Source organism: Manacus candei, unplaced genomic scaffold, assembly GCF_025592945.1.
Source record: "Manacus candei isolate 608988 ecotype Guabito, Panama unplaced genomic scaffold, ASM2559294v1 h1tg000424l, whole genome shotgun sequence".
In the NCBI taxonomy this organism is placed as follows: domain Eukaryota; kingdom Metazoa; phylum Chordata; class Aves; order Passeriformes; family Pipridae; genus Manacus; species Manacus candei.
Genome location: NW_026138472.1, coordinates 1 through 17,766, shown reverse-complemented (window position 1 = coordinate 17,766; position 17,766 = coordinate 1). Strand labels below are relative to the sequence as shown.

The 17,766-nt window shown below is 70.7% G+C and overlaps 3 protein-coding genes across 5 annotated transcripts; 1 reads left to right on the top strand and 2 right to left on the bottom strand.

Moving 5' to 3' along the window:
- Positions 1–595: 595 nt before the first annotated feature.
- On the top strand, positions 596–7,017 carry CACNB3 (calcium voltage-gated channel auxiliary subunit beta 3). Of its 2 annotated transcripts, XM_051776043.1 has the most exons (14): positions 596–804; positions 955–1,047; positions 3,932–4,054; positions 4,146–4,268; positions 4,356–4,471; positions 4,540–4,604; positions 4,722–4,741; positions 4,961–5,041; positions 5,244–5,302; positions 5,393–5,502; positions 5,591–5,742; positions 5,817–5,912; positions 6,000–6,149; positions 6,406–7,017. In XM_051776043.1, exons 1-14 carry the CDS (start codon positions 646–648, stop codon positions 6,688–6,690), a joined length of 1,632 nt encoding a protein of 543 aa, XP_051632003.1. In that variant the 5' UTR covers positions 596–645; the 3' UTR covers positions 6,691–7,017. The 2 variants fall into 2 exon arrangements, with proteins under 2 accessions (XP_051632003.1, XP_051632004.1); XM_051776044.1 differs by lacking the exons at positions 596–804; positions 955–1,047 and adding an exon at positions 2,551–2,675.
- Positions 7,018–7,751: 734 nt separating this feature from the next.
- Positions 7,752–13,811, bottom strand: DDX23 (DEAD-box helicase 23). 2 transcript variants are annotated; one of them, XM_051776041.1, is made up of 17 exons: positions 13,714–13,811; positions 13,020–13,228; positions 12,820–12,918; positions 12,621–12,717; positions 12,473–12,538; positions 11,747–11,885; positions 11,536–11,669; positions 11,352–11,464; positions 11,129–11,272; positions 10,689–10,914; positions 10,428–10,573; positions 9,969–10,146; positions 9,644–9,886; positions 9,138–9,289; positions 8,907–9,015; positions 8,630–8,804; positions 7,752–8,334 (listed from the first exon to the last, which is right to left on the bottom strand). In XM_051776041.1, exons 2-17 carry the CDS (start codon positions 13,226–13,228, stop codon positions 8,111–8,113), a joined length of 2,454 nt encoding a protein of 817 aa, XP_051632001.1. In that variant the 5' UTR covers positions 13,714–13,811; the 3' UTR covers positions 7,752–8,110. The 2 variants fall into 2 exon arrangements, with proteins under 2 accessions (XP_051632001.1, XP_051632002.1); XM_051776042.1 differs by having other exon boundaries at positions 11,536–11,666.
- Positions 13,812–14,348: 537 nt separating this feature from the next.
- RND1 (Rho family GTPase 1) lies at positions 14,349–17,579 on the bottom strand. The gene is given in 7 exon segments (XM_051776054.1): positions 14,349–15,144; positions 15,222–15,356; positions 15,693–15,802; positions 17,282–17,312; positions 17,314–17,370; positions 17,458–17,466; positions 17,469–17,579. Coding segments are annotated over 7 exon segments (699 nt in total). The 3' UTR covers positions 14,349–14,898.
- Positions 17,580–17,766: the final 187 nt, after the last annotated feature.

Here is a 17,766-nt window from a genome sequence, read left to right as displayed (position 1 = left end):
GCCGGGCCCCGCAGCCCCCCCCGCCCTGGCGCCGGGCCCCGGGGAGCGCTGATTAATCATTAATTAGCAGCCGCCGGCGGGGCCGTGTCCCTGCGGCCCCACGCGGAAGTCCCGCCGCGCGGGGGGTGGGGGGGGGGCCCACGCTGGGTCTCCGTGAGGCTCCCGGTACCCCCCCTCCCTGCAGCCCCCGCGCCCGCCGCTCCGGTCCGGTGATGTTGCAGCACCGGAACCGGCCGCCCCCGTGGGCATGGCGGGGACACGGGGCGTGGGGTGGGTGGGCTGCGTCTCCCCACAGCCCCGCCTGCCCCACGCGGGGGTCTACGGGGGCAGGTACCCCCTCAGGGGGGTATATACCCCCCGGGGCGGGGGGGGGGCAAAAACCCCCGGGCGGGGGGAACACGGTGGGATGCGGGTGGTGGGGCTCCCGCATCCCCTCACGCGCGTGAGCACGGCCGAGGGGTCTCCCCCTTTCCCGGTGCCGCCCGGCCGGTGCCCCGCAGCACTGCGGGTTGCGGGGAGGGTCCGTTCCCGGTGCCCTCCGGTGGCTGCCCAGCCGCGGGGGCGCGGACCGGCCGCCGCGGGGATGGGCGCGGGGGCGGGCAGGCGGGGGCGGGGACGGCCGGGACGCCCCGGCGGCCCCGTGTGATGCGGAGCGCGGCAGTGGCGGCGGGCGGCGGCGCGGCCCTTCCCCGCGGAGCGCCGCGGTCCGGTGCGGGGGCGGCCCCGCCGGCATCCCGGGGGCTCCGGTGGGCGCCGCCGGGGATGTCCGCCCCGGCGCAGTCTGACGCTCCCGGCTCCTTCCAGGTGAGCGGACCGGAGCCCTCCCGGCCGTCGCGGGCCCGGTGCGGCCCGGTTCGGTTCTTCCCGCAGCGCGGGGGGGCCGCCGGTGGCAGCGCCGCGGCGGAGCCACGCCGCCCGGTGCCGCCCGGTGCTCACCGGCCGCTCTCCCCGCAGAGCCCCCGGAGGCTCCCGAAGCGCAAGAGCCGCTTCAAGCGCTCTGACGGCAGCACCTCGTCCGACACCACCTCCAGCATCCTCCGCAGGCAGGTGAGCGGGCCGGCACCGGCACCGACACCGGCACCGGGGCGGGGCAGCCCCACCAGCCCCGGGCCCGCCGCCGTTGCGGCTCCGCATTAAGGCAGGGACCGGGGGTGCGGAGCGGGGAGCGGCCGAGCATCTCCCACCCCAACCCCTGCACCGGGAGGAATGGGGCGGCCGCCCCCGCCCCGCCGCTCCCGGGGGACCGGGGCTGGGCGCCGGCACCGGGCGCCGGTGGCATCGCAACAGCCGCTCCCCGCGGCTAAAAATAGCGAGTGCTGCGTCAGGGCCGGGCCGGCGGCGGGCACCGGCACTGCGGCGCGGGGGGCGGCCCCGGGAAACTGAGGCAGCGGAGGGGGAACGAGCCGGGGCGGGGGGGGCCGCGGGGCCGCCCCGCCCGGTCCATCAGCCGGCACCGGGGCCGCCTCCGCGCGCTGCCCGAGGGGGTACGGACCCCCCCGCCGCCCACCACCCGGTGCTTCGGTTCCCCCCGGCGCGAGCTGCGCCCCCTCCCCGGCCGCCGGCGGGGGAGCGGGTACCGGAGCGGCCTCGCGGAGGGCGGGGGATTCCGGTGGGGGAGGCCCCGAGGGCCGCAGAGCGGCCCGAGCATCCTTTTTCCGTCCCAGGGAAGCACCTGCTCCTCCGGTACCCCGGTACTCCCCGGTACCCTCAGGGACCCCCTGACCCGGCCCAGCACCCGGCGCGGCCCTTCAGCACCTCGGAGAGGGCCCGGCCGGGCCCCACCGCGTGTCCGGTACCGGGGCCGGTGCCCAGTGCCCCGTGCCCGGTGCAGGTGCCCGCGGCCCGTCACGCCGCTGCCCGGAGCCCCCGCCCCGCCGAGCGCTGCCCCGCGGCCCCCGGGCCGGCCCCGAGCGCTCCCGGGCCGGTCCCGCCGGTGGCCGTCCCGCTGCACGGTAACGGGGAGGGCCGGGCCGGTCCCCCGGGGCCCGTCGCTGCCCCCCTCCTCGGAGGCGGGGGGGGGGGGGCGCGGCGGGGGGGCGGGAGCGGCTCCGGCCCCGCCGCAGGGCTCGCCCTGCAGACGGGGCTGCTGCCGGCTCGGGGCAGGACCGGGGCCGCCGCACCGGAGCATGGAGGTACCCCCCGGGGCCCCCCCGCCGCCGCCCCGGGACCCCCGGCCGGCACAAACCCTCCGCCGCGCCCCAGGACGCCCCCTCACCGGGAGCTTTGCCCTCTTGCCAAACTACCCCCTCGCACACACGCCGCTCCCGAGAGCTGCCCCGGTGCCCCGTCCCGGTGCATCGCACCGGGACCGCTCGGGACCCCCGGCTGCCAGCGCAGCCCCCCGGGGGGAGCTGCACCGGGGAGGGACCGGAGCCCCCCGCCAGCACCGGGAAGAGGGAACCGCGACCCCCGACGCCCCCCCGCCCCCCGGGCTGAGCGGCGGGGGGCGGCTCCGTGCGCCCCGGGGGGGCGGTGGGAGGCGGGGGCGGGGAGGGGCGGGGAGGGGCGGCGGCGGCGGCGGCGGAGCAGGCAGGGCCAGCCGGAGCCCGAGCCGCAGCCGGAACCGGAGCCGGTGCCGGTGGAGCGGGGCGGGGCGGGGGGGCGCGGGCGGCTCGGCTCGGCTCGCCCCGTCTATGTCGTTTTCTGACTCCAGCGCTACCTTCCTGCTCAACGAGGTACCGGCCCCGGTACCGGCTCCGGTACCGGGGGGGTCGGGGCGGGCCGTGCCCGGGGGGCCGTGGTGGGAGATGGGGGGAGCTGCGCCCCGGGGGGCGGTGATGGCGCACGGGGGGGGCCGTGCCCGGTGCGGGCGGTGTTGGCCGTGCCCGCTGAGGGGGTTCGTGCCCGGTGCGGCGGAGGGGGGAGGGCTGTGCCGCCCCCCCGGGCCCTTTGTTCCTCGCCGCCGCTTTTCCCTCGATCCCGGCAGGTGCGACCGGGATGGGGACCGGGTTCGGGACCGGGGTGGGAGGATCCCCCCCCATGACCGGGGACCCCGCGAGGGCCGATGCTCCGGGCCTGGGGGGGGGGCTGCATAGGGGGGGTGTCGTGGTGTAGGGGGGGGGTGGCACTGGGAATGCTGGGGGGTGATGTCGTATCTGGGGGGGCGCTGGAGACGCTGTACTGGGGGTCGCACTGGGGATGCTGCGGATCCATACTGGGGATGCTGGCATGCCCTAGTGGGGATGCTGGGGGGGTGGGGGGGATGCTCGGGGAGGGGGGGAGGCGGTGACGATGCTGGGGGGCCGTGCTGGAGAGGCCATATTGGGGGGGGGGGGCATGCTGGGAAACCATATTGCCTGCGGTGGGGTGGGGGGGACCACGGCCCCCCCCCCCCGATGTGAGCGGGGTGGGATGTGCAGGGTGGGAGGCCCCGTGTGCTGGCGCGGGGGGGGCGGTGCTGGGCAGCGGCGCTGAGCTCAGCCAGGCAAGGCCCGTGGGGCCTCGGGGGGGGGGTGGTGTCGGGGTTGGGGGGGGGCTCAGCTACATCCAGGGACCTATAAATATTTCACCGCGGCTTCTGCGCCTGTTCCGGGCGCAGCGGGCGGTGGGTAAATACCAGTGCGGCTGGGGGGGGAGCCGGGGAGCTGCGCTGAGCACCCTAGGGTGGGGGGGACACCGGCAAGACCCACATCCCCATCGTGACAGGGACCCCTGTCCCCAGCCCGGCCCTCCCTGCGGCTGCAGGGCTCTCCCCCGTGTCCCCCCTCCCCAGCACACGGGGGTTGCACCCCAGGGATGCCATGCTGGGCGATGCCACGCTGGGCGATGCCACCCAACACGCCTGGCTCGATGCCCCTGTGGACACCGGAAAGCTGGAAGGGGGCTGGGGGTCAGCTGGGTCCCCTCCCCGGGCTGGCACCGCCTCAGGGCAAGGCCCCTCGTTGTGGGGGTCCCCCCCGCAGCCCCCCGGCACTCAGCCCTGTCCCCCCAGGGCTCGGCGGACTCCTACACCAGCCGCCCGTCCCTGGACTCCGACGTGTCCCTGGAAGAGGACCGTGAGGGTGCCCGGCGCGAGGTGGAGAGCCAGGCCCAGCAGCAGCTCGAGAGGGCCAAGGTAGGGGTGGGGGGACACCCAGGGCACGGCTGGGGAGGGACTGGCAGGGCCTGGGGGTGCTGATTTACCCCCCCAAACCCCCCCCTCCCAGCACAAGCCAGTCGCCTTCGCTGTGCGCACCAATGTCAGCTACTGTGGGGCGCTGGACGAGGAGTGCCCGGTGCAGGGAGCCGCCATCAACTTCGAAGCCAAAGATTTCCTGCACATCAAGGAGGTGAGGCTGGGTGCTGAGATGGCGGGGAGGGGGGAACAGGGCCAGGGATGCCCCCCCCGGTCTCACCCCTGCCCTGTCCTCCCCCAGAAATACAGCAATGACTGGTGGATCGGGCGCCTAGTGAAGGAGGGGGGGGACATCGCCTTCATCCCCAGCCCCCAGCGCCTGGAAGCCATGAGGCTCAAGCAGGAGCAAAAAGCCAGGTAGGGATGGGACCTTGCTTCCTCCTGGATCCCTCCTGGGCTGCCCAACTCACCCCCTTCTCCCTCAGGAGAGCTGGCAATGCCTCGGGCCTCAGCGACAGCGGGAGCCGGCGATCGCCTCCCCCCTCCTTAGGTAAGGGCAGGTCTTGACCCAGGGGCACCCAGAGGGATCCAGGGGGATCCAGAGGGATCCAAGGGGGGGCCTCACATTACTGTCACCAACCTCTGTCTCTTCTTTCCTCTCCTCAAGCCAAGCAGAAGCAGAAGCAGGTGAGTCCCGGGCACAGAGCCGTGCCCCGGGCAGGGGGAGATGGGGAGGGGGCTGCAGGCAGGGCCAAGGGTGGGGTGGGGGCAGAGGCACCCCCTCTTCTCCGGTTATGGGGCCAGGGGGACTCCGGGCACCGGAGCTCTGTGGAATAGGCTCATCGACCCTTTCCTGGTTGGGGATGGGTGACCAGGGCACCGACCCCTTCCCGTGTCCTCCCGCAGACGCAGCACATCCCACCCTACGACGTGGTCCCCTCCATGCGGCCCGTGGTGCTGGTGGGGCCCTCACTGAAAGGATACGAGGTATGGGGGGGGCTGCGGGGTTGGGGGGAGGCCTCGCTGTGCCCTGGGGTGGTGGCTTGTGCCCCTCGTCCCCTCCCTGCCCGTCCCGTGCCGGCAGCGGGCAGATGGCAGGGCCGAGGGCGGCTGGCAGGGCGCCGGGCGGCTGCCACCTCCCTGCCGGTGCCATCTGTCCCGGCTCACCGGGCTGGCGGCCCCGTGGCAGGTCACCGACATGATGCAGAAAGCCCTCTTCGACTTCCTCAAGCACAGATTCGATGGCAGGTGAGACGCCCCCTCGCACACCCAGAACCCCCCTCCGGCAGCGGCCCGGGGGTCCCCGGGTGCCCACCGTGTCCCTGTGCCCCCCCCCAGGATCTCCATCACCCACATCACGGCCGACCTGTCCCTGGCCAAGCGCTCCATCCTCAACAACCTGGGCAAGCAGGCGATCCTGGAGCGCTCCACCACCCGCTCCAGCATCGGTGAGGGGTCGGGCTCGCCCCGGGGTGCAGAGACCCCCTGCCAGGGGCCAGCCCAGCCTGACACAGCCCCCCCCGTGCCCCCCCCCAGCCGAGGTGCAAAGCGAGATCGAGCGGATCTTCGAGCTGGCCAAGTCCCTGCAGCTGGTGGTGCTGGATGCCGACACCATCAACCACCCGGCCCAGCTGGCCAAGACCTCCCTGGCGCCCATCATTGTCTACGTCAAGGTGTCCTCGCCCAAGGTGAGGGGTGACCGTGGCTCTGGGGGGTCCCGGCTGCCCCCCGTGGTGCCACCACCCCCCTCTCCCCTCCCCAGGTCCTGCAGCGCCTCATCAAGTCGCGGGGGAAGTCGCAGGTGAAGCACCTCAACGTGCAGATGATGGCAGCTGACAAGCTGGTGCAGTGTCCCCCGGTGAGCTGGCCCGTCCCCCCACCCTGGGGATGCCCGGGAGGGTCCCCAAGCCCCCCTCATGACCCCTTTTACCTGCTCTTCCCCCAGGAGCTCTTCGATGTGATCCTGGATGAGAACCAGCTGGAGGACGCCTGCGAGCACCTGGCCGAGTACCTGGAGGTGTATTGGCGGGCCACCCACCACCCCCCGCACGCCCCCCACGCCGTCCCCTCGCCCACCGGCCTCCCGGGCCTGCAGGTACCCCCACGGCTGCCACAGGGCCTGGGGGGGACACACACGGTCCCCCTGCACTGTCCCCAAAGCCCCCTCCCTGTTCCCTACGGGGACCCAGCACAGGGGTCCCCAGACCAGGGTGGGGGGTGCACAGGTCAGGGTTGGGGACACGCAGCCCCTCTCCCTGCTCCCCCCGGGGACCCAGCACAGGGGTGCCAGGGCAGGGGGGGGACACGGCCCTCCCCCCCGTGCCACCCCTGCAACCCCTCCGTGCCCGCAGAGCCAGCAGCTGCTGGGGGAGCGGGGGGAGCACTCGCCGCTGGAGCACGACAGCCTGATGCCGTCGGACGAGGCCGGGGACACCTCGCCCCAGCCCTGGGGGGCCACGTCCCAGCGCAGCTCCCGGCACCTGGAGGAGGAGGAGGAGTACGGGGACCCCTACCCAGACCTGTACCAGCCCCACCGGCACCACGGCAGCGGCCCCGGGACGCCGGAGCGCCCGGGCGAGCGCAACCACGACAGGAACTGGCAGCGCAGCCGGCCCTGGGCCAAGGACAGCTATTAGGGGTGGGGAGGAGGGGGGGGGGCACGGCTGGGAACCGGCCCCCTCCCTCAGAGCCCCGGGCGCTGCCCCCCTCGCCCCAGCCCCGCGCTGGGGGTGCTCAGACAATCTCCCTCTCGGGGATCTCCTCGGCACCGGCAGCTTCCTCTCGCCCGGGCCCCCCACCCCGGGCACGTCTTCAGCCATAAGCACAGAGCTGGGGGGGCCCGGCGGCCAGGATGCCCTGGGAGCCCCCCTCTCCCGAAAAGTTTTGGGAAACCTGGGGACAGCCACATGCCTTCTCCCCCCCGCCTCAGTGTCCCCCTGGCCCCGCATCGCAGGCTGGCTCATTCCCCGCAGGGCAGCTGCCATGGACAGTGGGTGCCCCCCCCCGAAAAAAAGGGTAGGTAAGGGGCACGGGGGGCAGCTTTAGCAGCGTCCCCCACCCCGCACAGACCCGAGGAAGAAGGGGAAGGTGCCCACTCCCCCCCACCGGGGCCTTGCCTGCCCCCTCCCCACCCCTGCATGGGACCCCCGGGAGGAGGGGGCCGCACCACTCGCTTCGCTCTGCATCGATTCCCCCCCTGCCCCGACCACCGCAGCCAAACAGCCCCCCCTCGGGATGGGGGGGGGACACAGAGGGGCTGCACGGGGTGGGGGGGCTGCTCCACGCCTGCACCCACCGCCCTCCCCCTGCCCACGCTGCCGTCACCGCAGTCACCGCACACTCCTGTAAATACGGCGCCCACCGCCCTCGGCCGGGGGGGCCCGGCGTGGGCTGAGCCCCCCCCCTCGGGGGCCAGCGCTGGTGGGGAGGGGGGGGCAGGGGTGGGGGCCACAGATTTGTTACGATTTCTTTTGTAGAAAGCACTGATTTCCCTGTAATTGGTTTCAGAAACACACGAGTGCTTGGAGGCGCCGGTGTCCGTGTCTGTGGGGGGGGGACACACACACCTGGTCTGGGGGGTGGAAAGGGACGGTGGTGGTGGGTGCTGAGCACCCAAAAAATGCCCTTTTGGGCACTGCTGGCTCCTGTCCCCGTGGGAGGTGGCACCCAGGGAAGGGAGAGGACGAGGAGCCGACGCTGGTAACGCCGCTGCTGGTTTATTCCTGCAGCCTGGAGCTTCAGCTACAAAAAACTCCCAAAAAACCCAAAGCACGAGGTGCAGACAGTTCCCAGGACAGCCCAAAAACCAGCCCCGCCCTGGCAGCAGGGAGGAACCGGCCCCCAAACAGCCTCCAGCAGCTCCTCCGCTCCATGGGGAAGGTGGGGAGGGGGACTGGGGGAACAGGGCGGGGATTTTGGGACAATCCCAGCCCCAGTCTCTGCGTGGGGACAGTCCTGGCTGAGCAGGGAGCTGGGAAAAGAACGGCCACGACAGTCCTGGCAGCCCTGCTGGTCCTGTCGTCCCCAGAGAGGTGACAGAGGGGGCACAGAGGGGCCTCACGCGAAGATCGTCTCCTCCCGCCGCTTCTTGGTGAGGATGGTGCCAGGCTTGTGCTGGGCATCGGGGTGGTTGGCCAGCTCGGGGGGGCAGGAGGACACGGGGCTCTCCAGGATGGCCTGTTTGAGGTCGTAGAACACGGTGGAGTCCTCCTTGGTGAGGAAGGTGATGGCCACGCCGCTCTTCCCCGCTCGGCCCGTCCGCCCGATGCGGTGGATGTAATCTGGGAGAGGGGGCAGAGGGTCAGGAAAGGGCTTGGTGTGGGCAACACTGGGGCTGGGCAAACCTTGCAGCACCAGGACCAAGGCCAGGCACCTCCCACAGCCCCCCCAGTGCGGGCAACACCAGGGCTGGGCACTCCCTGCACCCCCAGCACAGGGTCTGGAAACACCCCACAGCCCCCTGGGCTGGGAAACACCCCACAGCACCAGGGCTGGTGCCCCCCACAGCCCCCTGGGTGCCTCCCACAGCCCCCTGGGTGCCTCCCAGCCCCCTCAGCCCCCCCCCCCCATCCTCACCCTCGATGTTCTTGGCCATGTCGTAGTTGACCACCATGGAGACGTCGTGGATGTCGATGCCACGTCCGGCCACGTCCGTGGCCACCAGGATGTCCTTGGCCCCGGCCTTGAGGTTGGAGAGGGCGAACTCCCGCTGCTCCTGGCCCTTCCCGCCGTGCAGGGTGCAGGCGTTGTACTGTGGGACGAGGGGGGTCAGTGGGGGCACATCGGGGGGTCCCCAGGCAGGGACAGGGGGACACGGGGCTCAGGATGACCCCCCTCCCCAGCCCAGACTCACCCCCATCTTCTCCAGGGACTTGGCCAGCACGTCGCAGCCCTTCTTCTGGTTGACGAAGATGATGATGGGCGGGTCGAAGCCCTGCTCCAGGATGGCCAACAGCTTCTTCCTGCACAGGAGGAGGAGGAGGAGGAGGGACAGTTGGGCGAGGAGAGGCTGCAGCGGCCCCGCAGAGTCCCCCCCTCACCCTCAAACCCCCTCAGACCACCCCAAAAAGCCCGTCCTGCCCACCTCTTCTCCGACTCGGACATGAGGAAGACCTTCTGCTCCACCCTCTCGTGAGGTTTGCCGGCAGAGCCGATGTAAACCACGGCCGGGCGCCGGAGGTAACTGCGGGCCAGGCGCTCCACCGCCGGCGGCATCGTGGCCGTGAACATCACAGTCTGTGAGGCAACGGGGCAGGGACGTCACCCACGGGGCAGGAATGTCCCCCCATAGGGCAGGAATGTCCCCCCATAGGGCAGGAATGTCCCCCCATAGGGCAGGAACGTTCCCCATGGAACAGTAACATCCTGCACAAAACAAAACTGTCTCCCCCCGGGCACGAACACACTCTGTGAGGCAAAACCATCACCCCACACTGCAAAAACATGCCCCCACAATGCTAAAACATCTCCCCCGTGGAGCAAGAACATCCTTTGTGCTGCGGGAACATCCCTAGTGGGGCAGGAACCCCTTCCCCAAACCCCTCCTCACCCCACATGACGCCCCCTCAGCCCCCCCCTGCCCGTGCCCACCTGTCTGTACTTGTGCTTGCCCGACTCGAAGTTGGCCAACATCTTCTCGGGGTCCTCGGCCTCGTCGGTGTCGGGTTTCTGGTTGGTGACTGGCATGTGCTCCAGGATCTTCTGCACGTCGGGCTCGAAGCCCATGTCGATCATGCGATCGGCCTCGTCCAGCACCACGTAGGTGCAGCGGCTCAGCACCAGGTACCGGTTCTCCAGCACGTCGATGAGCCGGCCCGGCGTGGCAATCACGATCTGGGGGGTCATGGAGGGGTCAGTGGGGCAGCCCCGGGGCTGAGCCCCCCCCTCAGGGCCCCCCTGGGCCCCCCCAGCCCACCTCGCAGCCCATGCGCAGGCGGAAGCCCTGGTCCTCGCGGGAGATGCCGCCGATCACGGCCACCGTGCGGATGCCCAGGGGTTTCCCGAATTTGATGGTTTCCTCCTCGATCTGCTGGGCCAGCTCGCGGGTGGGGGCCAGGATGATGGCGTAGGGCCCCTGGTCCGACTCCTCGATGCTGCAGTGCAGCGGGGAGGGGGACAGACGTGAGCCTGGCCTGTCCACTGCACAGTCACCCTGCCCTGGCCCCCATCCCCTCCAGTGTCACCCTGCCACCTCACCCCATCCCCTTCACAACATCACCACATCATCCCACCTCATCCTCCGTCCCCTCCAGCCTTACCCTGTCACTCCATCCCTTTGCCAGTGTCACCCTGTCCTACCCCCTCTGCAGTGTCACCACCACACTACCCTTTCTCCCCGTCCCGTGGGCAGCGTCCCCCCGCCCTGTGCCCTCACCGGTCGATTTTGGGCAGGGTGGTGATCCACACGAGCAGTGGGATCAGGAACGCCGCCGTCTTGCCGCTGCCGGTCTCGGCCACGCCGATGATGTCCCGGTTCTGCAGCCCGATGGGGATGGCCTGGCGCTGGATCGGGGTCGGCTCCTGCCCGGGGAAAGCAGGTTGGGAGCAGAACTCTCCCTCCTCCCCCTCCCCACGCCCCTGACGACCCCTTTTCCCCACTCCCAGCCCCCTGCGGGGCCCCCCTCCCTGTGCCCACCTTGTATCCGCACTTGTCGATGACCTCCAGGATGTGGGGGGGCAGGGAGGAGTCCTTCCAGGAGCGGATGGGGTTGGGGATCTTGCCCCCCTTGGTGGTGATGCTGTAATCCTCCCGGAAGATGCGCCAGTCCCTGTCCGTCATCTCGTCCAGCTTCTTCTGGGACCAGTGTCGGTCGTCCCAGCGCTGCTTGGCCTCCTTCTTCCTCAGCTTCCGCAGCCGGGCCCTGGCCAGGGGCAGGAGGGGATGGGGATGTGGGAAGGGGGACAAGGAACTGGGATGGGGCTCACCCTGTGCCTCTGGAATCCTCCCGTCCCCTCCCACGGGACCTGCCGCGTCCCAGCGTCGCCCCCAGCTCCCCACCCTGGCCAAGCAGAGCCAGCCAGGACTCCCCCCCACATCCCTCAGCACCCTCCCAGCTCCCGCCCCGAAATCCTCACTCCTCCTGCTCCTTCTCCTCCAGCGTCCTCCTCTTCTCCATCAGGTCCCCGTAGAACCGCGACTGCTCCCGCTTCTGCTGCTTCAGGTCGATGCCCGCGATGAAGCCGCGGCCCAGCAGCTGCACCTGGTGCCTCTCCTTGTACCTGGAGCAGGGTGGGAGCGTCAGGGGCTGCCCTGCAGCCCTCAGGGGCACCCCCAGCCCCGGGCACCCCCCGCACTCACAGGGGGTTGTAGTCGATGGAGGTGTCCTCGGACGCGTCCCACTCGAACACGAACTTGCGGTCGTTGAGGTGCCGCGTGCGCCGGCGCTTCTTCACCCCGCCGAGGTACCGCTCCTGCGGGACCCCAGGGTCAGCGGGACCCCCCCGGGCACCCCCCTGGCCCCCAGCCCGGCCCCCAGCCCCACCTTGATGGCGTGGAGCTCTTTGCTCTTGTCCTTCTCCTCCCGGATCTTCTGCCTGCCCTCCTCGTCCTCGGTGCCGTTGGTCTCCCGCTCCATGCGCTCCCGGCGCTCCCGGCGCTCGCGCTCCTGGGGGTCTTCTGGGGAGCAGGGGAAGGGGCTCAGAGCCAGTACAGCCCCCTGGGGGGGGCAAGAGCTCCAGGGGGCGACCCCTTACCCAGCATCTTCCTCCCCATCTCCTGGAACTGTTTCCTCTTCTTCCTCTCCTCCTCCAGCAGCCGCTGCCGCTCCTCCACCTCCTGCTGCCGCCGCCGCAGGGCCTCGGCCTCCCGCTCCGCCTTGGACAGGAACTTGGGCTGGGGGGGGACAGGAAGGGTCACACCAGGCCTGGCTGCAATCCCCATGCTGCTGGGGGTCCCTCCAGACCTCTCCACTCCCCCCCCGGGTCCCCCAGCCCTCCCCTGTTCCTCCCAGGGGTCCCCCAGCCCTCCCCCCTCCTTCTTGGAGTCCTCCAGGCCTCCCCACTCCCTCACAAGGATCCCACCCAGGCCTTCCCCATTTGCTTCTGGGATTTGTCTGTTCCCCCCAAAGCCCCCCAGGTTTCCCCACTCCTTCCTCGGGTCCCTCTGTTCCCTCCCCAGGCCTCTCCTCTCCCTTCCAGAGTCCTTCTGCACCCCCTGAGTCCTTCAGCCCTCTCTCCTGGGGACCCCTTTGTGTACCCCAATCTTCCCCATTCCCTCCAAGGGTCCTTCTGCTCCCTCCTGGGGGTCCCCCACTCCTCCCCCTCTCCCTTCTGGGTCTCCACAGCCCCCCAGTGCCCCCCCGGGTCCTTCCCTTCACCCCTTGGGCCCCCCTCAGCTCCCCCCCGGGTTCCCCTTCCCCGGTGTCCCCTGAAACATCCCCAGGCCTGGCACAAGGAAGAGGCTCCTGTTCTCGCTCCCACCTTGGCTTCTGCCTCCTCTTCCGCCTTTTTCTTCGCCAGCAGCTCCTCCAAGGACAGGGGCTGTGCCTGGAAATGGGGCTGGATGTCAGCACCACCCCCAGGGACCTGGATCCCCCTGGAGCCATTTCCAGTCGAGCCCCATCCTCACCTTCTCCTTCTTCAGGGCATTCTCCTCCTCCTCCTCTGCCTTCCGTGCGTCCCGATCCTTCCGGGACTTGGAGTCCTTTCCCCTGCCCGGGGACAAACTTCCCGGGAAAACAGCACGGAATCAGGCACCAGACACATCCCCAAGGAACCCCCATCTCTGGGGGGCTTAGGAGAGAGCAGGGACCTCTCCAAAACCCCACCTGGATCTCTTCCTGTCCTTGTCCCGCCGGTGCCCATCCTTGTCCCGATCCCGCTCCTTCTTGCCCCGGTCACGGTCCCGCTCCTTGTGCCGCCGATCCCTGAGGGATGGGGAGGGGTCACAGCGTGGTCCCACCCGCACCCCACACTCCTCCGTCAAAGCTCTCCCCCAAAACCCCACGGAGCCGTGGCCCCCCTTCACCTCTCCGTGGACTTGGAGCGGGACCGAGAGCGGGAGCGGCTCCTTCGCCGGTCCCGGGATCGGTGTCGCTTTCTGTCCTTGGCCGGGGAGCCCTTGCGGTCCCGGTCGCGCTCCCGGTCCCGTTCCCGGTCTGGGGAGCGGGAGCGTTTCCTCTCCTCCTTCACCGGGGACGCGTCCCGGTCCTTCTTGTCCGCCAGTTCTCCGGCCATCTGCGGGGAGGGGTCAGCGGGGGGCACCGGGGAGGGCTGGGAGACCCCCACGGAGGGTACGAGGAGGGCTGGGGGTCACGGGGAGGGAGCAGAGGGACCCCGGGGAGGCTGCGGGAGACCCTGGGGGACCCCCAAGAAGGACCGGGGAGGTCTTGAAGGACCCAGAGGGAGCACAGAGGGATCTACAGGAAGGACCTGGGGGGGCAGAGAAGAACCCCCAGGAAGGACCGACCAGGGCAGGGGGACCCAGAGGGGCCCCAAGAAGGGGACGCGGAGGGCAAGAGGACCCGGGGGGGGTTGGCAGAGGAGCCCCCAAAGGGCTCGGGGGGACGCGGCGCACCGGGCGCTCCAGGCCCCGCCCGCGGTGCCCGGTACCGGGGCTCAGCCCGGCGCGGCGGTAGCGGGGTCCTGCAGCCCCCGGGCACCGCGGAGGTCCCTCCCGATGGTCTCGGGCCCCCTCCCGGTGGTGCCCGGGCCCCGCTCACCCCGCCAGCCTCGGGCTCAGCGTCGCCGCTCCGCCACCGCCGCCGCCATGTCCGCCGGGGCCGCGGGGCACGCCGGGACGGCGCGGGACTGCAACTCCCGGCAGCCTCCGCGCGGGAGAAACTACAACTCCCGGCAGCCCCCGCGCTGTCAAAGCACCGCCACCCCCCGAGATCCCTCCGCCGCCCCCGCCCTCGGGAATGAGTCCCCCGGGTCAGTGTCCCCGCGGCCCGGCAGCCCCCAAAGTGCCCACGGTCGGTGTACCCGCGCTCCCTGAATCCCGCCGGGAGCTCCTGCGTGCCCCCATGAGTCCTCCCCGGGTTGGTGTCATTGAGCCCCCCCAAAGGGTCAGTGTCTCTGTGTACCCCAAAACCCTACAGGGACCCCCTCCCTCTCCGGTCGCTGTCCTGTCCCTACATGCCCCCAGGGACCCCCAGATCAGCATCCCTGCAGGAGCCTCACACCCCCACTGAACCCCCATTCCCAAGCTGAAATTCCCAAGCAGAGTCTGGGGGGACCATTTTGGGGTACCCAGGGGCCCCCCACCCCCCCACATCAGTGTCCCCATCCCCAGTGACCCCCAAAACCACCTCCCCAAAACCCACAACCCCCCCAAAAACGCCACACCAGGCAGGGCTGCACATAGGTGGGTGTTATATTTCTGATAATAAATAAGCTTTTTAAGAACACTGACATGGAACAGAGACACCCCCCCACCCCAGACAGTCCATAAAACAACCCCCCCCCCCCAGCACCCCCCAACCCGCCGGGGTCCCCCCAGGGCCAAGCAGTGGATGAGGGGTGGGGAAAACAGGATGAGTCCATGGATGAGCCCCATGATGTGCACCCCAAATCCCACAGGGACGTCCCAGGACTGTGTCCCCGTGTCCCTGTGCACCCCAAACCCCACAGGGACGTCCCTGGGTTAGTGTTTCCAGGGTTCTGTGCACCCCAAACCCCACAGGGACCCAGGGTGCTGAGCAGCCCCCCAGACCCCCCCTCCCCACAGGGGCAGCCCCCCCGGCCGGGGGCTGGCAGGGCAATGGTGTGATGGGGGGGCAGCAGCACCCCCTCCTCCTCAGGGGGTGGTGGGGCCAGGGCCCTGTCCAGCCCCCCCCATCCCACCCTGGGGACTCAGGAGGGGGCTGGAAGGGGGAGGAGGGTCATTCCTGTCCCCCCCCCCCCCTTCACATGACAGAGCAGCTTTTTGCCTTTTCCTTCTTGAAGGTGTTGGAGATGAGCTCGGAGCGGCTGGGCAGGTGCAGGAGTCTCTTGGAGAGGCTGCGGGGGGGGCTCTGGGGGGGCTGCTGGGGGGCTCTGCTGAGGCAGAGGCCGGACACGGTCCGGAAGATGCTGTGGACGCTCTTCTCCGAGGTGAAGGCCGAGCACTCCAGGTACCCCTCGGCTCCCAACTGCCTGGCCATGGCACAGCCCTGGGAGCAGCCCCGTGTCAGACCACTGGCACTACCCCAGCCCACCCCTCCCCGGCCCCCCGTGGGGCCCCCCCGACCTGCTCGTAGGAGATGGGGGCCTGTTTCTGGTGCGAGAGCTCCAGGAGGGTGCTCAGGTCTGTCCTCAGGTCCGTCTTGCAGCCGATGAGCAGCACCCGCGTGTTGGGGCAATAATCCAGGATTTCTGTCTTCCACTGCGGGGGGGGGAGCTGCCGTCAGGGAGAGGGGACCCCAAAACCCCCTCCCTGCCCCCCCGGGTCAGTGCACCCTAAACACCACAGGGACTCCCCCTGGCTTGGTGTCCCCACAGCCCCGTGTACCCCAAACCCTGCAGGAAACTCCTGGGAAAACGTCCCTGAGCCCCACAGACAGTGCAGGGATCCCCCTCCCCAGATGGTGTCCCCACGTCCCTGTGCACCCCAAACCCCCCAGGGGCCTCCTGGGTCAGCGTCCCCACATCCCTGAGCCCCCCCAAACCCCCAGGGACCCATCCCTGAGCCCCCCCAAACCCCCCAGGGACCCTGTCCCACCTTCTTGGCGGCGCTGTCGAGGGTCTCGGGGCGGCTGATGTCGAAGCAGAGCAGGACGGCGTCCGAGTCGCTGTAGCAGAGGGGCCTCACGTTGTCATAGTAGGGGGAGCCTGGGGGGTATGGAGGGGGTGTCACCTCTCAACCCCCCCCCAGAGGGACACAGGGACCCAAGGCAGGGGGTGCTGGTAAAGGGACACGGCCCCATTCCTGCCTGGGGGGGGCTGACAGCTCTAGATTCCCCCCCCCCAAAAGGGGCAGAGTCCCCCCAAAAGGGACGGAGGGGGGGGCACACAGTTCTAGAGCCCCCCAAAACAGACACAGCCCCCTCTCTGCCCACGGGTGGAGGGCACAGCTCTAGAGCCCCCCCGCCCAAAAAACACACACACAGCCCTCCAAAAAGGACGGAGCGGCACACAGCTCTAGAGCCCCCAAAAATAGACGCAGCCACCCTCCTGCCCGGGGTGAGGGGCACAGCTCCGGAGCCCCCCCAAAAGCGCCACCCCCGTCCCCGCAGCCCATCGAACGCATCGCGCCTTACGAGGCACCGGGAAATGGATCCCGCGGTGTTTATGTAACAGCCTCCCCACCCCCCGCATTTTGGGGAGCCCCGCCAGCACCGAGGGGTGTGTCTGGGGGGGAAAGGAGGCAGCCGGGAGAGGGGTGGGGGGCTGCCACCCCCGCGGGGTCCCCGGGGACACGGAACCCACCGGCACCGCACCGGGGACTGCGGGGGAACGCGGGGCGGGGGGCGTCCGTGGGGTGGAAGGGGGGGTGCCCCCGCCCCCCCTCGCCCCCCAAAAGGCCTCGGAGGGGGTTTCGCAGCCCAGACGCTCCGTGCACGGAATAGCAAAGAGGCTGCGCCAGCGCATCGCCATGGCAACCGGGGACCGGCTGGGGACCCCCCCGCCAGGGGGGGACACTTGCAGCACCGGGCAGGGCTGCCCCGACCCCCCCCCGACCCCCTCCGGACTCCCCACCTTTCGGGGTGCCCCGGGAGGAGCAGCACCGGAATCGCCCATACCCCCCCCCCTTGTTCACAGGCAGGGCGCGGGGGGGCACCCCTGAGCTCCCTCTGGGGGGCTCGGCGGGGTGGGGGACCCCCCAAAGGAAGGGGCTCAGCCCCGTGTGACCCCCCTCCCGTCTGTGTCTGTGCCCCCACCGCGGGGTCGGTCCCTGTGCCCCCCGGACTCGGGGATGCGACCGCAGACCCGAAGCCCCCCCCAGGGGTCCCCACTGCGGCCAAACAAGCCCCCCCTTGCCGGGACCTCAAAACACCGCAGGGACCGCACTGGGCCCCACTAGGCCCCCCCTTCAGGGACTCCAAAACACCTCCGGGACCCCAAAAAACATCCCCAGGACGCCACTGCGGCCACCAACCCCCCCACGCTGCAGGGACCCCAAAACACCCCCGGGACCCCAATACACCCCACTGTAGGGACGCCCCCACTGCAGCCCACCTCAAACCCGCAGTCCTACAACCCCCCGAGCCCCAGACCACCAAATACCTCCCATCACCCCCACCGGGACCGTGGGCTGCACTCCCGGTACCGGAGCCCCCCGTACATGCACCGCGTGTCCCCTCCCGGTACCGGAGGTGTCCCAGAGGCTCAGCTCCACCCGCTTGCTCCTCGCTGGCCAGACACGCCGTGTAGTTCTCAAACACGGTGGGCACGTACGTCTGCAACGGCACCGGGCACCGTCAGCGCCCGCTCCGGTCCAGCCACCCGGTGCGCGGTGCCGGCTCCCGGTGGCTGCCCCGGCTCACCTCGGGGTATTGCAGTCCTTGGCCAGCACCTGCAGCATGGCCGTTTTGCCGCACTGCACGTCGCCCACCAGCACCAACTTACAGCGGGCCGGGGCGGCCGGTGCCGGCCTCCGCTCCCGCATGGCGGCGGCACCGCACGCAAAAAACTCCCCGACACGCTCCCCGCCCGCCCACCGCCCTGCGCCCCCGCCGCCGCAGGGACCTTATATACGCCGCCGCCGCCGCCGGGCCCCGCCCACGGCGGCGCCCGCCCGCCAATTCACCGCGGGGGCACCCGGAGCGTCGGCCAATGGCGGAGAGGTGGTGACC